We start from the raw sequence: 15,718 nt of genomic DNA, 5'->3' as shown, positions 1-15,718 counted from the left end.
ATACTGTACTTTTGCTGTCTTGAGAGAAACTTTATGTATGTTTATTTGAAATAAGTTTGAAATCAGTTCAAGAATTGTGCCAATACTTTATTTGCCTTTCTATTTCAGTCTACACAGAAGAAACTAACATGCAAAATACAAGTCAAGGTAACATCTCTCTCCCTGCTGCTGGGGGTAGACAGCCAATGAATGAGAAAGCCCTTCTAATCCAGGTGCTGATTGCTCTGTTCCTCTATGTGAATTTCCTAATGATCTTCACTTTCTTCCAAAAGGAGGCCTTCCGCACAAACACTCGCTACATTCTCTTTGCGCACACACTAATCTGCGACTGCGCCTTTCTCATCTTCACTGACATGCTCCTGCTGCTCACCGTGGCTCGCATCGTCATGCCGACGGGCCTGTGCATCGTAGTCTGCGCCCTGCTGGTCAACCTGAACATGGCCACGCCGCTGACGCTCACGGCCATGAGCCTGGAGCGATACGTGTCCATCTGCATGCCGCTGCGCCACGCCGAGCTGTCCACGCCGCAGCGCGCCGTCCACGCCATCCTGGTCGTCCAGGCGATGGCCTCGGTCCACGTGGTGGTCATGCTACTGAGCTTGTTCGCCGCCATGCCTCTGAGCTTCTACTCCTCGTCGCTGGTCTGCAGCCTCGTGATGCTGAACGCGTACGCCTGGCAAAAGCACCTGAGCGATGCCGTGCTGCAGCTCTACTTCCTGCTCATGTCGCTGCTCATCTGCTTCAGCTACGTCAAGATCATGGGGGTGGCGCGCGCCGCCTCAGGAGAGGACCGCAAGTCCATGAACAAGGGGCTTAAGACGGTGCTTCTGCACGCCCTACAGCTTGTCCTCTCCCTCATTCAGCTCTGGTGCCCACTGGTGGAGGCGGCCGTGCTGAGGATTGACCTGAAGGTGTTTGAAACAGTTCGATACTTTGACTACATCATGTTCATTCTGGCGCCCCGTTGCCTCATCCCGCTGGTGTACGGTCTCAGGGATGAGAGTTTCACCTTGGTGCTGCAATATTATGCCCTGTACGGCTGTCACAAGAGAGTCGCTCGTGTTAATGGGCATAAGCCGAAGACCAGATCAACAAACAGACAGAAGGCGGAAACTGTGTAGTAGCCTTTCACCACACCACTGTTTAAGATCTAAGTCTTGATTTACTAAATGTTTGCAGATATCAATAACAAGAACTTTTCAAACTGTTGCAATGGCAAAGAATACAGTTAGAAAAGATATATATCATTTGCCTTCTCAAAACATATCATACTCATCCATAAATGATAATGTCTGGCCACCACATGTGTCAGTGAAGTACACAAGCAGTCAAGAATATCTTTGCTGTAAATAAAAAAAAATATCCTTATGTTGTTCATCGTTGAATTGTGATTTTGTAAATTGTGTTCTATATCAGTGTTTCTCAAAGTGTGGTCCGGGGACCACTGGTGGTCCGCAAGCTATCCCAAGTGATCCGCGAGCAGACGTGGTAAAATATAATATAGATGAGTTGTTTGCCATATTGAACCAACTTGTATGTAAATCCAAACAGTTCTGCAACGCTGCCTATGTAAGTTATGCCAGTTTAAATCATATAAATCCTCTGACACAATAAGCAAGGTGCAAAGAAAATAAGCAATGTGGCTCAGTGAATAAGCCTATTGTGTAAGTAACTATTTAAGTAGGTCTACTCTTTTTTTAGCTAGGTGGTCCGTGAGTTTTTTTTTTATTGATTAAGTGGTCCTTGGTAGTTTGAGAAACACTATTCTATATTAATTCCCTCCTTGCAGTATATTTTTTACATTGAAAATATAGTAGCACAACATGCATGGTCAGAGTAATATAATACCCACACTATTCTCACATTTCTGATGTTGTGCTTGCTTTGACTTTGAATCAAAAACTATTTTTGATGAAAGCAAAAGCATACTTAATATTCAAATAAAATTACATAATTTGTCAATATGACCAGAATCACTGAAAAAAACTGAATCAATTCTGACAAGGCCATCCATGTGAAAGACGACTTGCTAGAGATAACCTCTCATCGGGTTTCCTTCATATGGTTTTATAATATGATATTGTTTATATATAAAAAAGGTATATTTTTTAAAATAAAGTTGACTAGTTACTTGCTCATTAATAAAGCATAAGCCTCTCACTCTACTGCCAGGTCATTTTACCCCTGGCCCTGTCTCTCCCAACAGCAGGGAGACCTTTTCCCTCATTGCAGTACTGCTCCCATATTGTACACAAACAACCCTGGAGTGGTAGAAACTGCATTTATTGTACATGAAACCCTAATGACTAAGATATGTTGAATCAGTTGCAGTAGATAGTGGCTACGAAAGTAGTGTCAGAGCTCATACATGGACTGAGCATGATGTGAACTGCAGTGCGACTCAACACAGGAACATGGATACATACAGCATAGGCCCACTGCCCACAGGAACATGAATACACACAGCATAGGCCCACTGCCCACAGGAACATGAATACACACAGCATAGGCCCACTGCCCACAGGAACATGAATATACACAGCATAGGCCCACTGCCCACAGGAACAGGAATATACACAGCATAGGCCCACTGCCCACAGGAACATGAATATACACAGCATAGGCCCACTGCCAACAGGAGGTAAAACAGTGAACAGGGCTCTGAGTAGTATGTCAGACAAGACATCCCTTCATTATCTACTGATTTGTTTTCTTCATCTATTTTTTTTTGTGGTGCATGTATGTATTTAAAATTGATACCAAGGCCGTGCATTACAAACATGGCACATCAGTCCTTGCCTTTCAAACTCTAAATATAACCAAGGTCCTTAATAGGAATGAAATATATAAGGTAGCTTCTTCAAGTTTAAATGATCAAATTAAATAGTCTCTCTTAGTCTATTTAGGTTTACAGATAGGCAGTGACATATTTAGAAATCGTCTGTCACATACAATATATAAGGGCGGGCATTTCAGCAAATACCTCATTGGAGCCTATTGCTCAACTAGAAGGCAAGACCCAGATACAGCACAGGTGATAGGATCATGCATTATTACACTGAGGATTTAAATATTATTTTCACTGCCACTTTCATTACACAAACTATCTACAATAATTATAGTTGACTGGACATGCAACTGTTGTTAATATTCTGCTTATCCTATGCTTATCCTATGGCTTCTTATATTGATTAGTACATTTGATTAACAACAGTATTTTTAATGGGCTAGCCATGAAAGTAGATCAGATAAGGAACAGATATGTCCATTTCTGTGAAAATATTTAAACATTAAATGGCTTTTATTTCTATTATAACATCGTCATAAATGTCTAACATCACTATTGCTTACATACAAATATATATACTTTTTCTTTTAGATATGGTTGAAAACCTTTCTCTGATCTGCTGTAACATCACCAGCAAACCAACCAATCTATTCTCCAGGCCTTTGAATGAGAAGATTCTGCTTGTGCAGGTACTGGTTGGGATTTTCCTCTATGTCAACTTTCTCATGATCTTCACCTTCCTGAAGAAGGAGGCCTTCAGAACAGACACGCGTTACGTGCTCTTCGCCCAGACGCTCTTCATGGACTCCTTCCTCATGGTGCTGACCGACCTGGCAGTGATCCAGAGCTACTACCAGTACACCATACCGTGCGTTCCCTGCGTCATCCTCTGTATGGTCATGATCTGGCTCCAGTTTGGCACCCCTGTGACGCTGGTTGCCATGTGTCTGGAGCGCTACGTGGCCATCTGCATGCCCCTACGGCACGCCAACATCTCCAGCGAGCGGACGCAGCTGGTAGGTCTCGTCGTCATCTGGTGGCTGAGCGCAGTCCCGCCATTCCTCGTCCTCTTCCTGTTCCTGGAGTGGGCTCCACCGAGCGTCCTCTCTTCCAGCATGATCTGTGAAGTGGAGCTGCTGCTGCCAAAGAAGTGGCAGGCGAACTCGAGGTCGGTCGTGGCGACGTTGTACTTTCTCTGGATGTCAGCGGTCATAGTCATCACATACTTCAGAATAGTCAAAGTCGCAAAAAAAGCTGCTTCCGGGAACAGTAAATCTACCACTAAGGGTCGCAAAACTGTGATTCTTCATGCAGTGCAGTTGCTGTTGTGTTTAATTCAGTTCTGTTGTCCTTTTGTTGAGACTGCTATTCTCAGGATTGATTTGAAACTGTTCATCAATGTGCGATATTTCAATTTCATTAGTTTTATCTTGGCCCCGCGTTGCCTAAGCCCACTGATATATGGATTGAGAGATGAGAAATTTCTATTGGTCCTTAGGTACTATGCAGTTTTTGGATTAAGTAAAAAACTGCAATCAGTTAAGTTTGAAAGGCAGTAAATCAATGTTATCTAATCAGGCAATAGTATTTGTGATATTTTACTGTAGTTAATGTTAGCGTCAAATTTTCAGATGAAGATTTAGTTTCTATTAACCCATTTACTCCTAAAATGCCTGCTAAAAACGCCTATAGAATCCTATGGCATTCTAGACTAAATAACCTTATTTCCTGACGGTTTTCTGAAAACATACAAAAAATTGTGAACGTCTACCAAAATTTAATATCTAAGCCTCTGTAGCACCTAGAAACATGAAATAAAAAGCATGCTGCGCTACGCAGCATCCAGCGGGAGGGTCAATGTTGCGCTACGCAGCATCCAGCGGGAGGGTCAATGTTGCGTCATGCAGCATCCAGCGCGAATGGGTTAAGTTGTATATTGTATTTGCACACTTGTATTTTTGTACACCTTTAACTACGGAGCCCGGGAGGTGTCATTGCAAAATGTTTGTGATATATCAAGAGACAGATTTACTAAAATGTGCTCTCATTTTATTAAAGCGTATGTTAATTTTATACTAAAAACCTGTGCTCAAATCCTGTCCTCATTTTCGTAAATCATGTGCTCATTTAATGATTTTGTTCCCATGTTTTATTCACAGAAGTTAGGCCAGCACAACAGACCAACTTGTGCTACTATGCTACACACACTACACTCCAAAGTTTCCCTGCATCATTACCCTATAGCCTGACATAGCCATACTCAAAATTCTATTCAGAATTTGAGTCTGGAGTGTGAGCATTGGGATGTGATTATGGGGCGGGTTTCAACGGATACAGAGTGGAAAACGCCTCTTCACATTGGTAAGGTCTATTGGATAGACCTAACCAATCAGACCAATGAAATAGCCTACGATGAATCCTAGTGGCCAAGTACACAAGCTTTTTGCTCTAAACAAAACCAAGGTCAGGTCAGGTGAATGAATAGGCACCATTGCTCATCTGTCCATCATTGTATAAAACCACCTGGACAATTGGATTGGTCTGCACAGTTTTCAAGTATTCATAGAGGCTTGTCAATAGAGTGTGGTAGACACTACCGTCACATTGTATGCATTCAATTAGCATTTTTGCATATTCCGGATTGTAAGAAAAAATCTCTACAGTATGCGTGAATTAATGTGGTTTCGGGAATCATAAAAAATGATGCCCCCCCCCCCACCCAATAGTTAATGAAATGCTCACAAGTCCCCGCGTTCATATCCTTTTAATTAAATCAGTGTGTATGTTGTCTCCGTAAGGACTTTAGATCTGTTATATCGTTAAAATATGACTTGCTACGCCTCTGCTGCCAGTGAAAAACATTAAACTACAAACTGTCTCCCGCGCTGTCTCCTAGCTGTGCGTCATAGATATATATACTGACTAGATGTATATATATCTACGGCTGTGCATCACAAGGCAGGCAGCTAACCACAGTTAGCTTTAGGGAGCAAGGATAACAACGTTTTTCACAACAATTACGCTCTTAAACAAAGTTAACTTCTCAACTACAGGAGGGTTTGGCAGCCACAATCGGTTGGATAGTATAAATCAGGTGTACTATTACTGTAATGTAAAGTTACGTGAGAAGTCAAGGGAGTGAGTGAAGAGTCATCTGTAACCATGGATGCCTCTCAACCGTCCTATTGGTTACACCAGGCAAGCAGCACACTGTAGTCTACTTCATTTTTGCTATAGCATATGGGTGGCAACATCTTCATTTTTACGAAACAAGACTAAAGTTTGTGAGAAAATACTGAATAGTAAATACATTTTAACTCATCAAAATGAACACCGAGGTTTTCGACGGCCATTACTTCGCTCAGAACTTATTTGAACTGTATTACCAAAAACTCCATTCATTTTCCATTCCATTCAAGATTTTTTCTTATGAACCAGGAAGCGTTAAAATTCTAACGCTAAAAACTACAAGCTTCCGGGTGATTACCAGACTGAACTTCCCAACCTCAAATTTTGTGGGCGGGGCTTAGTTCGAGGCAATCATTACCCAGCAGTAGCTTCACCAGCACTTTTCCCACTCTAGCTACTGTTCTCATTCATTGTTGTCAGACCTGGACAGATACACAGCAACAGTAGCACACACATATCAACAGCAGTGACTCAAAACTTTATAACTGGTTGGAGTTACAAGGCAGAAGGGAGTCCTTGTTAGAACGTAAACAATACCTCTTTCCAAATGTAGTAGGCTAAGGCAAACAACAAACTACAACCTAATATTCACAATATCGAACACTAAGAAATGGATACATAACTTAACATTAAGTGCTGCTGGCTGTCAGGATGAGGGCATAGGGACCGTCTACAAAGTGGACCACCGGAGAGCAGTCTGTAAAAATAATTTTGTCATTATGTTTTTAGCAATGTTTGACAAGGGGAATGTCTAACGTGTGGATTGCCTAACTTTCCAGCTTTACCAAACATTCTGTTGTGCTGCCTTTCCCAGATCATATGAATAAAATTTGGGAATGAAATAACAAAAACAAGCACATGATTTGATTAAAACAAGAGCACAGTTTAGTAAAACAAGAACACAAATGAATGAATGCATGATTTAGTAAAATTAGTGCACGTCCAGTAAAGTGAATGTGTGATTCAGAAAAACAAGCACCCAAATAAGTAAAATGAGCGCACCATTTAGTTAGCCTAAAAAACTAGACGCACCTTAGCGGCAGCAAATTACATTTGCTTCCAGGGCTAGTCTAGCAACTCTCCGTTGGCTTGTGAGCTCAAAAAATTAAACTTCTATCAGGCCAATCAAATCGTGTATAGAGTCGTTAGGCGGGCTTAACATAATGATTGATGGAAGAGTTGCAACGGTTTGGCTTGAATTCCCTGCTACTTGAAAACAAAGAAGATGGATGTTGCTGTTGGCCAACAGTGTGACATGAGTTAAGCTTGTTTTAAGATGGCAAAAGTTTGAACTAGCGAACTAGCTCCGCTGGTGGGAAAGCGCATGGGACTCAGCGCTGTCCTATTGCGTGCAGAGGGAATTTGAAAGACAACCGATTATCCCGCCCCTCAGACTGAGCACTGCGAACGGTGAGTGCCCAGACCCTACATTTTAATGTGGGTCTGGCTCGTCAGGCTACCATTTAGTAAAAAGTTAACTAAATATAAAAAAAAAATCTCGCCATGACACCTCCCAGGCTTGGTATTTGGGAAGGAAATGTGGGAAGGATAAAACTAAATGGCCAAGAGTGAAGGCTAGATGAAGACCTATGACCTTTCAATCTCAAAAACATGTGTGGAGGAGGTTTCACACATTGGTCATGAAGATACATTAATTGATGAAAACATGATGAATAAACCATGTAAATAATAATAAAGTATCTAATCTAAAATATGTGTAAATATCTTATCACTATAACTCCCTACACAAACACTTCCCACGAGACAAAATTACAATCGTAAGCATGACAGACATAATTATGAGTAGCCTGCCCACCTTAAGCACTATAAAACAATCTCCTGCCCATGCATCGGTACACTTATTACAGGTAATGCATGATCTAGGCAATATCAAGCAACTGACAAGTAATAATTATTAAGTCAACAGAGATAAAGGGCATGCAGCATTATTATTTCTTATAAATGCGAATATATATATTGCCCTAATGGTTTTGTGTTTATGTTTCATTGCTGTTTCTATATGTGTGCTACTTTTATTGTGTATCTGTCCTGTAACTTTAACCAGGTTTGACAACGATCATGAATGAGACCAGTAGCCAGAGTGGGAACAGCAGTGATGGAGAGAATCTCTTGCTGGGCAACGACCCTGTGCGCCTGACCCTCTTCACAGCCCTGGTCCAGGTCCTGGTGTGGCCTTTCCTCTACGTAGATCTCTTCATGCTCTTCGTCTTTTTAAGGAGAGAGGCCCTTCGAGCAGAGGCACGCTATGTACTCTTCGCCCAGACTCTGTTTGCAGACTCGTGCATCCTGATACTGACTGACTTTGTGGTGATCACTATGCACGTTCCTCTTTTGCTGCCCATCGGGATGTGCATCCCGCTGGTAATGTTTATGGAGGCTCTGACGAACCTCTCACCGACCGTCATCGTGGCCATGTGTCTGGAGCGCTTCGTAGCCATATGCAGACCGCTGAGACATGTGGACATCTTCTCCCCCAGACAGACATTCATCTGCATAGCCTTCCTCTGGAGCCTATGTTTCTTCATACCCTTTGTCGATCTTTTTATTGTATTTGCTTTTGTCTCCAAGAGCTATTTTGCCAGCCTGAGCTTCTGCTACTACGAAATCATGTTTGTGGCCCAGTGGCATATGGTGATGAGGGGACTCTTTTACATCGTAGAGTTCTTTGCCATTCTATGCATCCTGCTGTTCTGCTACGTCTCCATCATTGTCGTGGCCCGCAGGGCCTCTGGTGATGACAAGCAGTCGGCCTCTAAGGGCCAGCGCACCATACTGCTCCACCTGTTCCAGCTCTTGCTGTGCACACTGGAGGTCATGTGCCCTTATGTGGAGTCCCAGGTTATGGCAGTCAGTATAGACGCATACCTCGTTGTGCGCTTTTTTAACTTTCTGGCATTCTCTATTTTTTCTAAGATATTGAGCACACTCATCTATGGCTTCAGGGATGAAAAGTTTTTCACTGCCATGAAATTTTACATTAAGCCTAGAATAAATGATATATCACATAAATGAACAGCACTGGTATGTCATGCGTGTTTATGTATTTATTGTATGACCTAATGTAAAGACTATAGTGAATATCTTTACATTAAAACATTAAATATTGGCCAGAATTATAACAGCATATCCAAGGGAAAATATGGTATTTTTTTATAACCATAGACTTTTCTAACCAAGAACAATCTTATAGAAAAGACAAGCGTAATCATAGACAAGCATAGTGCATGTCTGTAGTTAAATTCTTAAACAACATTGTTCACGTCTGGGAAAATTATGATACATCTATCCCTTTTCTCATCTGGTTAGCAAATGACAAATCTTTTCTAACCCTAGAATTTTCTCATCTGGTTAACAGTTTATTTGAAGAACACACTCAACAAATTCTACTATATAGAAACACAATCTCAGAGCAAGAGGCTGCTGCTAGTGATAGGCCGGCAGACCACTCTTGGCCCACTGCAGGGCAAATCCTATGGTCCGCTGGCAGGTTGCCAACTAACGGCCCACTGTGTTCCAAACACTTATCTTTTTCAGTAATACTCCTTCCTTCATTTTTAGAACATTCATGTCTTTTATTTTACAACAACAAAATTCGACAAGTTGAATTAAAGGCGATGGTAGGGCTGGGCGATATGGACCAAAACTGATATCCCGATATTTTGGGGCTAATTGGCGATATACGATATCGATACGATATTGATATTTCAAACAGAAAGAGCAAAGTGCTTCATATATTCACTCAACACAACAATTATGACAACACAGCCAGTTTTAATTATAATAATTTCAGACTGCTCTAACAGAGCTGTGCAAAAAAGTGTAAACAATAACATAGGCCTACAATAGGCATAGGCTACAGTTGCTCTGATAAAGCTGTGCAAATAACAAAAGACCAAAAGTTGACCCTGACTGACAACACAGGCCTACATTGTACTGCACAATGCAATAGGCTATTTTGGGCACAACAATATTGAAAAAACCTGCAGTTTTGTCACACAATGCAGTTTTTTTACCTGTAAGGGTTTGATAGGGCCTAGATGACAAGCAAATGTAGACTATGATGGCCTAGACATGTTATCAACAACAAAAAAAGTTTTACAAAATTAGGCTACTTAAACAACGTAACTGAGTCACTCATCAAGAGTATGATAGACGCTACCGTCGTTTTGTATGCGTTCATTTTTGCATGTTCCGGTTCGTAAGAAAAATCCCTATGCACGATTGAATGGGGTTTTAGGAATCATAAAAAATGATGCCCTAACTGCTCGCGAGTCGCGTGCATATCCTCTTAATAAAATCCCTGAGGACTTTAGATCTGCTACTGTCGCTAAACACAAGCATTCATCAGTGTATTTAAATTAGCTAGGCTATGTACCAAAAATGACATTTTACCGTGAGTCGAAGAGCTGTAGCTGCTAAACAGTGTTGTAACTTAAATCTGCGTACAAAACCGCTTGGAGCTCCAGTGGAATTTTGATTTCACAACGAGAATTCTCGGTCTAACCGTTGATGTGCCGACGGAATAGGCATCAGCACCAACCTCTGATCAAGGTAAACAAAATCTGACTCAGTGTCCGTCATGTTTGAAAGTTTGTAGTGCTGCGAGGGAGAACGTGCACACGCAAGGGGCGCAGTTGAGCAGAGCTGCGGCTATCTGAATGGTCTGAACACAGAAGAGCAAGTGGCTTTGATAAAATGGCCCATTATTTGACATAATACCGGTATTACGATATTGTCTCAACTACATATAGTTTTCAAAAATATATCGGTCGTAGTCGTAATACCGATATATCGCCCAGCCCTAGGCGATGGTGGTCCAAAAGTGGACCAGAAGAGCAAACTACCAGTGGTCCGATATCAGCAAATCTGATTAGGCTCTTTGGGATATATAGCACATGCTGACAGAAATCCTTGGGGTTTAGTACAGTTGCATTTATAGTAGAGGCATTTATGTCATTAGCTAAGGACACACGTAAGTTTCAAGGTTAGTTAATAAAGCTTACACACCTGTTCCAGCATACTTCAATTGTAACAATCTTAGGAGTATAGGAGTATTTTATTTAATTAAATAAATATTCTGATTAAAATCCTGGGGTCAAGTACAAAACGTGACACACAAAAGGGCATGGTGCACCAAGATGTGGTGAGAAATGCAGGTCTGGAGGCAAGCACATGGCCTTGACATCCAATTAACTGTCAAGTCAATTGGCATATGCACCACCCAAAGGCTGTTGCATTGCTATTGTAAGACCAGTGGGGATGCAGAGGTGCATAACACAATCCTCAAAGTCTGATATGTAAATTAGGGTTGAGAATATATCAGGACGCATTATTCTCAACATGTTAGGCTCAAAGAGTCATATTTATAATAACATCTAATGATAGGCCTATGTTTCAGACTATCTCTATCCCAAACTGTGCTCACTTCATTCAGATATCAGTGAATCAAGCCCTGACTTGTGAGGGGACTAGTGGGCCCATTGGAATATTAAACTATTATTAATATCAAAGTATTATATTGTTTCATGAGAAAAATGCCAAAAGTCCAAAAGTTATGATGATCCCTCTAAATGAGACACACACCCAATGAAAATATTGTTAATCATTATGTTCTATGAGGACCCACTTGATAACTTTTCTCACACTATAAGGGGCCCCTGAATGGTGGATACATTTAAAAGTGGCATCTTTGGACAGCCTTACCATGTCAGTAAAGTTTCTATTAAAGCCTCCAAGGATTCAACAATTCTTTATGTAAGGGATAATGTATTGCCCGCCGGTAATCATCAGAAAATAAGTCCCGACAGGGAGAACAGAACCCCAACATAGTGGAGGGGTTTTGCTTCGAGCAGACGGGACTTATTACCGGCGGACAATACATTATCCCGCTTATTATACGGCTACTTGCCAAAACGAGAAAAGAAACAATGGGTATTTTAAAATGATTTTGCTATCATTTCGTGGCTTCCGCTGACAAAATAAATTCGCCACACAGGTAGAACTTGACAGTTTCAGGTGTTGCGTGGCAACGTATTACCAGCTGACTTTCACTTTCAATGAAATTCCATTGCAATAAGCGAACAGACTTCTTGCGGAGTGATATGAAAGACGTTAATCAGAAGCACAAAACCCGTTGCCATTGACAGCAATGATTTGCTGGTGATTATATACTTTGCCGGTGATTATACAGATTTAACAGACCTCCGAACGTTGGGAAGGCCCATTCATGTGAATGGAACTTTCTGCAGCACTCTGAAGAGCCGTGTAATAAGTAGGGGATTATATTGTCCGCCGGTAATTATCAGAAAATAAGTCCCGACAGGGAGAACAGAACCCCGACGCGCAGCGGAGGAACTTGAAGGTTGAAGGTGTTGCGGATAGAACTTGACAGTTGCAGGTGTTGCGTGGCAACGTCTTACTAGCTTACTTTCCCTATCAATGAAATTCCATTGCAATAAGCCAGTGGTCCCCAAACTACGGCCCGCCAACTCATTTTGGGTGGCCGCCCAAAACATGTCCGTGGTATATAGCATCTGGCCCGCATGGGAGTACGACATCGTCAAAGTATAACCTCCGTAATTTCCCCAATTCATTCTCAGTACAGATGTAATCTGTATTCAGTACAGATGTAATACTCTTTTTGTCCACTGGTGGTTGTTTTGGCGCTGTTTCGCGTTTGCCATAGAAAACGGAATGAAATGTAGGCCTACTGTACCTGCAAACAATGTAAGAGGCCTATGATGACTGCATCAGTGCTCAAAGTATTCTAAAAGTGTATCAATTAATTGTTAATGACTAACTAACTTTTATTCAAGTAATATTTCTGGGACTTTCTGGGATAATTATTTCTATTTTTTATTCACTCGTTCAAATGTTCATACAAATTCACAAAGTTCTCATCAGGTGAGTGAAATTGGTCATTTCAGATGTTTTTGCCAGCACTTCATAAAACTCTCATAGTTTGAGAACTTCAAATTATATGTAGGATATTGCTTGTTCACAACTTGAGCTGTGTATGCAAAGACACAGAGTTCAGAGTTCACACATTTTGAATAAAATATATTTTTGGGATTCCCTGCTAATACTTTTGGGAATGCTATTTTTTTTATTAGTATTATTTCATTTGAGCTACATTTTACACTGATATGGCATGATTGCAATATAAACACAGCTAACAATATTAAATTGCAGTAGCCTATGATTAAATGTAATGGAATATTCAACTAAGGTAGACTGCTGTTGTTCACAGCACTAAGCTATTTATGGTTACTAATATACTCCGAGTCTCTGGCCCTCTCTTAGAGCCAGGCATAGTGAGCTGGCCCTTGGAAGAAAAAGTTTGGGGACCACTGCAATAAGCGAACGGAATTCTTGCGATGGGATATGAAAGACGTTAATCAACCCGTTGCCATTGACAGCGGTGATTATATACTTTGCCGGTGATTATACAGATTTAACAGACCTCCGAACATTGGAAAGGCCCATTCATGTGAATAGAACTTTCTGCAGCACTCTGAAGAGCCGTGTAATAATTGATTGTACAACACTGTCCCTTTAATAAATTACAAACGCAGTGTTTTCATCAGCATGTCAAAAACGTAATAGACTGCCCACATGAGAGGCTATATAAAGAATATACTTATATATGCAGGGCCATATCTCTCCACTAGTCAGGGAACACAGGTGAGGAATGATCATTGCAGGGCGACAAATTATTTTGTACACTCATTTCATGTAGAAGATAAAAGACAGAAATGTTTACTTAAGATTTCATATAATATAATATCATATCATGTCATATCATATCATATAACATAACAGAATATAATGTAATATAATGCTACACAGTGATTTCCTAAAGTGTTACAGCATCATTTCTGCACGTAGTAGTCTGTGTGTTTGTGCACTGTGCTCTTGTCAGTGTTAACGTTAATGTGTAACATTCTGTGTCTCTGCTGCGATCCAGGAGAGAGGATCATGAACGAGAGCAATAGCCAGAGTGGGAACAGCAGTGAGGGGCACACCCTGCTGAGAATGAACGACTCTGTGCGCCTGAACCTCTTCACATCTCTGGTCCAGGTCATGGTGTGGCCTTTCCTCTGTATAGAAGTCTTTATGATCTTTGTGTTTTTAAAGAAAGAGGCCTTCAGGACAGAGGCACGCTACGTGATGTTTGCCCAGACCCTGTTTGCGGACTCGTGCATCCTGGTGCTGACTGACTTTGTGGTGATCACTATGCACGTTCAGCTTGAATTGCCCATCAGCATTTGCATACCACTTGTCATATTGATGGACGTTTTATCCAATGTCTCACCCACCATTATAGTAGCCATGTGTTTAGAGCGGTATGTTGCTATCTGCATGCCCCTAAGGCATGTTGACATTTTTGCCCCCAATAGGACTGTTCTTTACATAGCCCTGATCTGGCTTCTGTGTTTTTTCATACCATTTGTTGACCTGATTATCATGCTCGCCTTTGCCACAAAAGACTACTTTGAAGAGCTTACCTTCTGTTACTATGAAATCATGTTTTACGAGGATTGGCACATGGAGATGAGGGGAATATTTTACATCGGTGATTGCTTAATGATTTTGAGCATCCTGCTGTTCTGCTACGTCTCCATCATTGTCGTGGCCCACAGGGCCTCTGGTGATGACAAGCAGTCGGCCTCTAAGGGCCAGCGCACCATACTGCTGCACCTGTTCCAGCTCCTTCTGAGCACACTGGAGGTCATGTGCCCTTATGTGGAGTCCCAGGTCCTGGAAATTAGTCTCGAAGTCTACCTCATTGTGCGTTTTTTCAACTTTCTGGCATTTTCTATCCTTGCCAAGATAACGAGCACACTAATCTATGGCCTCAGGGATGAAAAGTTCCTGGCGGCAATGAAGTTTTATGTAACATTAAAGAGCAAAGTGCATCATGTCCCTAACAAATAATGTTCACTTGCCGTTTTGCTTGGTGCACTAGTGTCTTCTAAGCAAAGGTTTACAGGCCATCTGGCACACAGGGACAAATATGGCAAATCGGTCATCCAACCTGAGGGCCAATGGACTATCAAAACAAATGTATATTAAGTTTATATTACCGTTATACCTCATTACTAGCCTACCAATCAGTGCTAGCAGAAAAGTGCTGGGCCCATTTTTTTTCCCAGCACATTTCCCCTTAATACTATGCATGGCTCTCAGAATGAATGTTAACGTTAATGAATTTCAAGATACTGATAATAATATTCAAATGTACAGTAACTTTCACACTGTTGAATGTTTTGGCACTATAAGTATATAAAATGCATATATACAATAAATCTCTTTAATACTGCTGTGTTACCTAATTTCTGCACAAAGCCACACAAATATTTAGATATAACCATAGTCAGCAGCCCTGACTGCCCAATAATCTCCAGAAAGCATCTTTACATTGTCAGAAAAGTGTAATTTCTTGTTTTTGTTTTAATCTTTTGTTTCAGGTTTACAGACATTGGTCCTTGAATTTCCCCTGGGGATCAATAAAGTATCTATCTATCTATCTATACAAATTATATATAATATATGCCCGACTTCAAACGATTGTGGGTTTAAACATATGGTATACGGAGCATGCCATTAATTCTAAGAAAACACTTCCTCACACAGTATTTGTTTACAGATGGATTGCAGTGTATGTTTAAATGACTAGGGGAACTAGGTGTACCGCATAGCGGTACAAAATATGACCGC

The 15,718-nt window shown here is 41.2% G+C and overlaps 4 protein-coding genes across 4 annotated transcripts; all 4 read left to right on the top strand.

Annotated features, from left to right (window-relative positions):
• The first annotated feature begins 185 nt into the window (after positions 1–185).
• On the top strand, positions 186–1,121 carry LOC143121382 (odorant receptor 131-2-like). Its single transcript, XM_076281741.1, has one exon. It carries the CDS (start codon positions 186–188, stop codon positions 1,119–1,121), a length of 936 nt encoding a protein of 311 aa, XP_076137856.1.
• A 2,260-nt stretch (positions 1,122–3,381) lies between these two features.
• On the top strand, positions 3,382–4,347 carry LOC143121381 (odorant receptor 131-2-like). Its single transcript, XM_076281739.1, has one exon. It carries the CDS (start codon positions 3,382–3,384, stop codon positions 4,345–4,347), a length of 966 nt encoding a protein of 321 aa, XP_076137854.1.
• Positions 4,348–8,056: 3,709 nt separating this feature from the next.
• LOC143121380 (odorant receptor 131-2-like) lies at positions 8,057–9,010 on the top strand. The gene has a single exon (XM_076281738.1). It carries the CDS (start codon positions 8,057–8,059, stop codon positions 9,008–9,010), a length of 954 nt encoding a protein of 317 aa, XP_076137853.1.
• A 4,965-nt stretch (positions 9,011–13,975) lies between these two features.
• LOC143121379 (odorant receptor 131-2-like) lies at positions 13,976–14,935 on the top strand. Its single transcript, XM_076281737.1, has one exon. It carries the CDS (start codon positions 13,976–13,978, stop codon positions 14,933–14,935), a length of 960 nt encoding a protein of 319 aa, XP_076137852.1.
• Positions 14,936–15,718: the final 783 nt, after the last annotated feature.

This window comes from Alosa pseudoharengus, unplaced genomic scaffold (assembly GCF_046254945.1).
Source record: "Alosa pseudoharengus isolate Yale_2024_CS ecotype anadromous, Long Island Sound unplaced genomic scaffold, YU_APseudo_1.1 YU_APseudo_1.1_scf_13, whole genome shotgun sequence".
In the NCBI taxonomy this organism is placed as follows: domain Eukaryota; kingdom Metazoa; phylum Chordata; class Actinopteri; order Clupeiformes; family Clupeidae; genus Alosa; species Alosa pseudoharengus.
The sequence above is the reverse complement of the archived record's forward strand: the minus strand, read 5'-3'. Positions and strand labels throughout refer to the sequence as shown.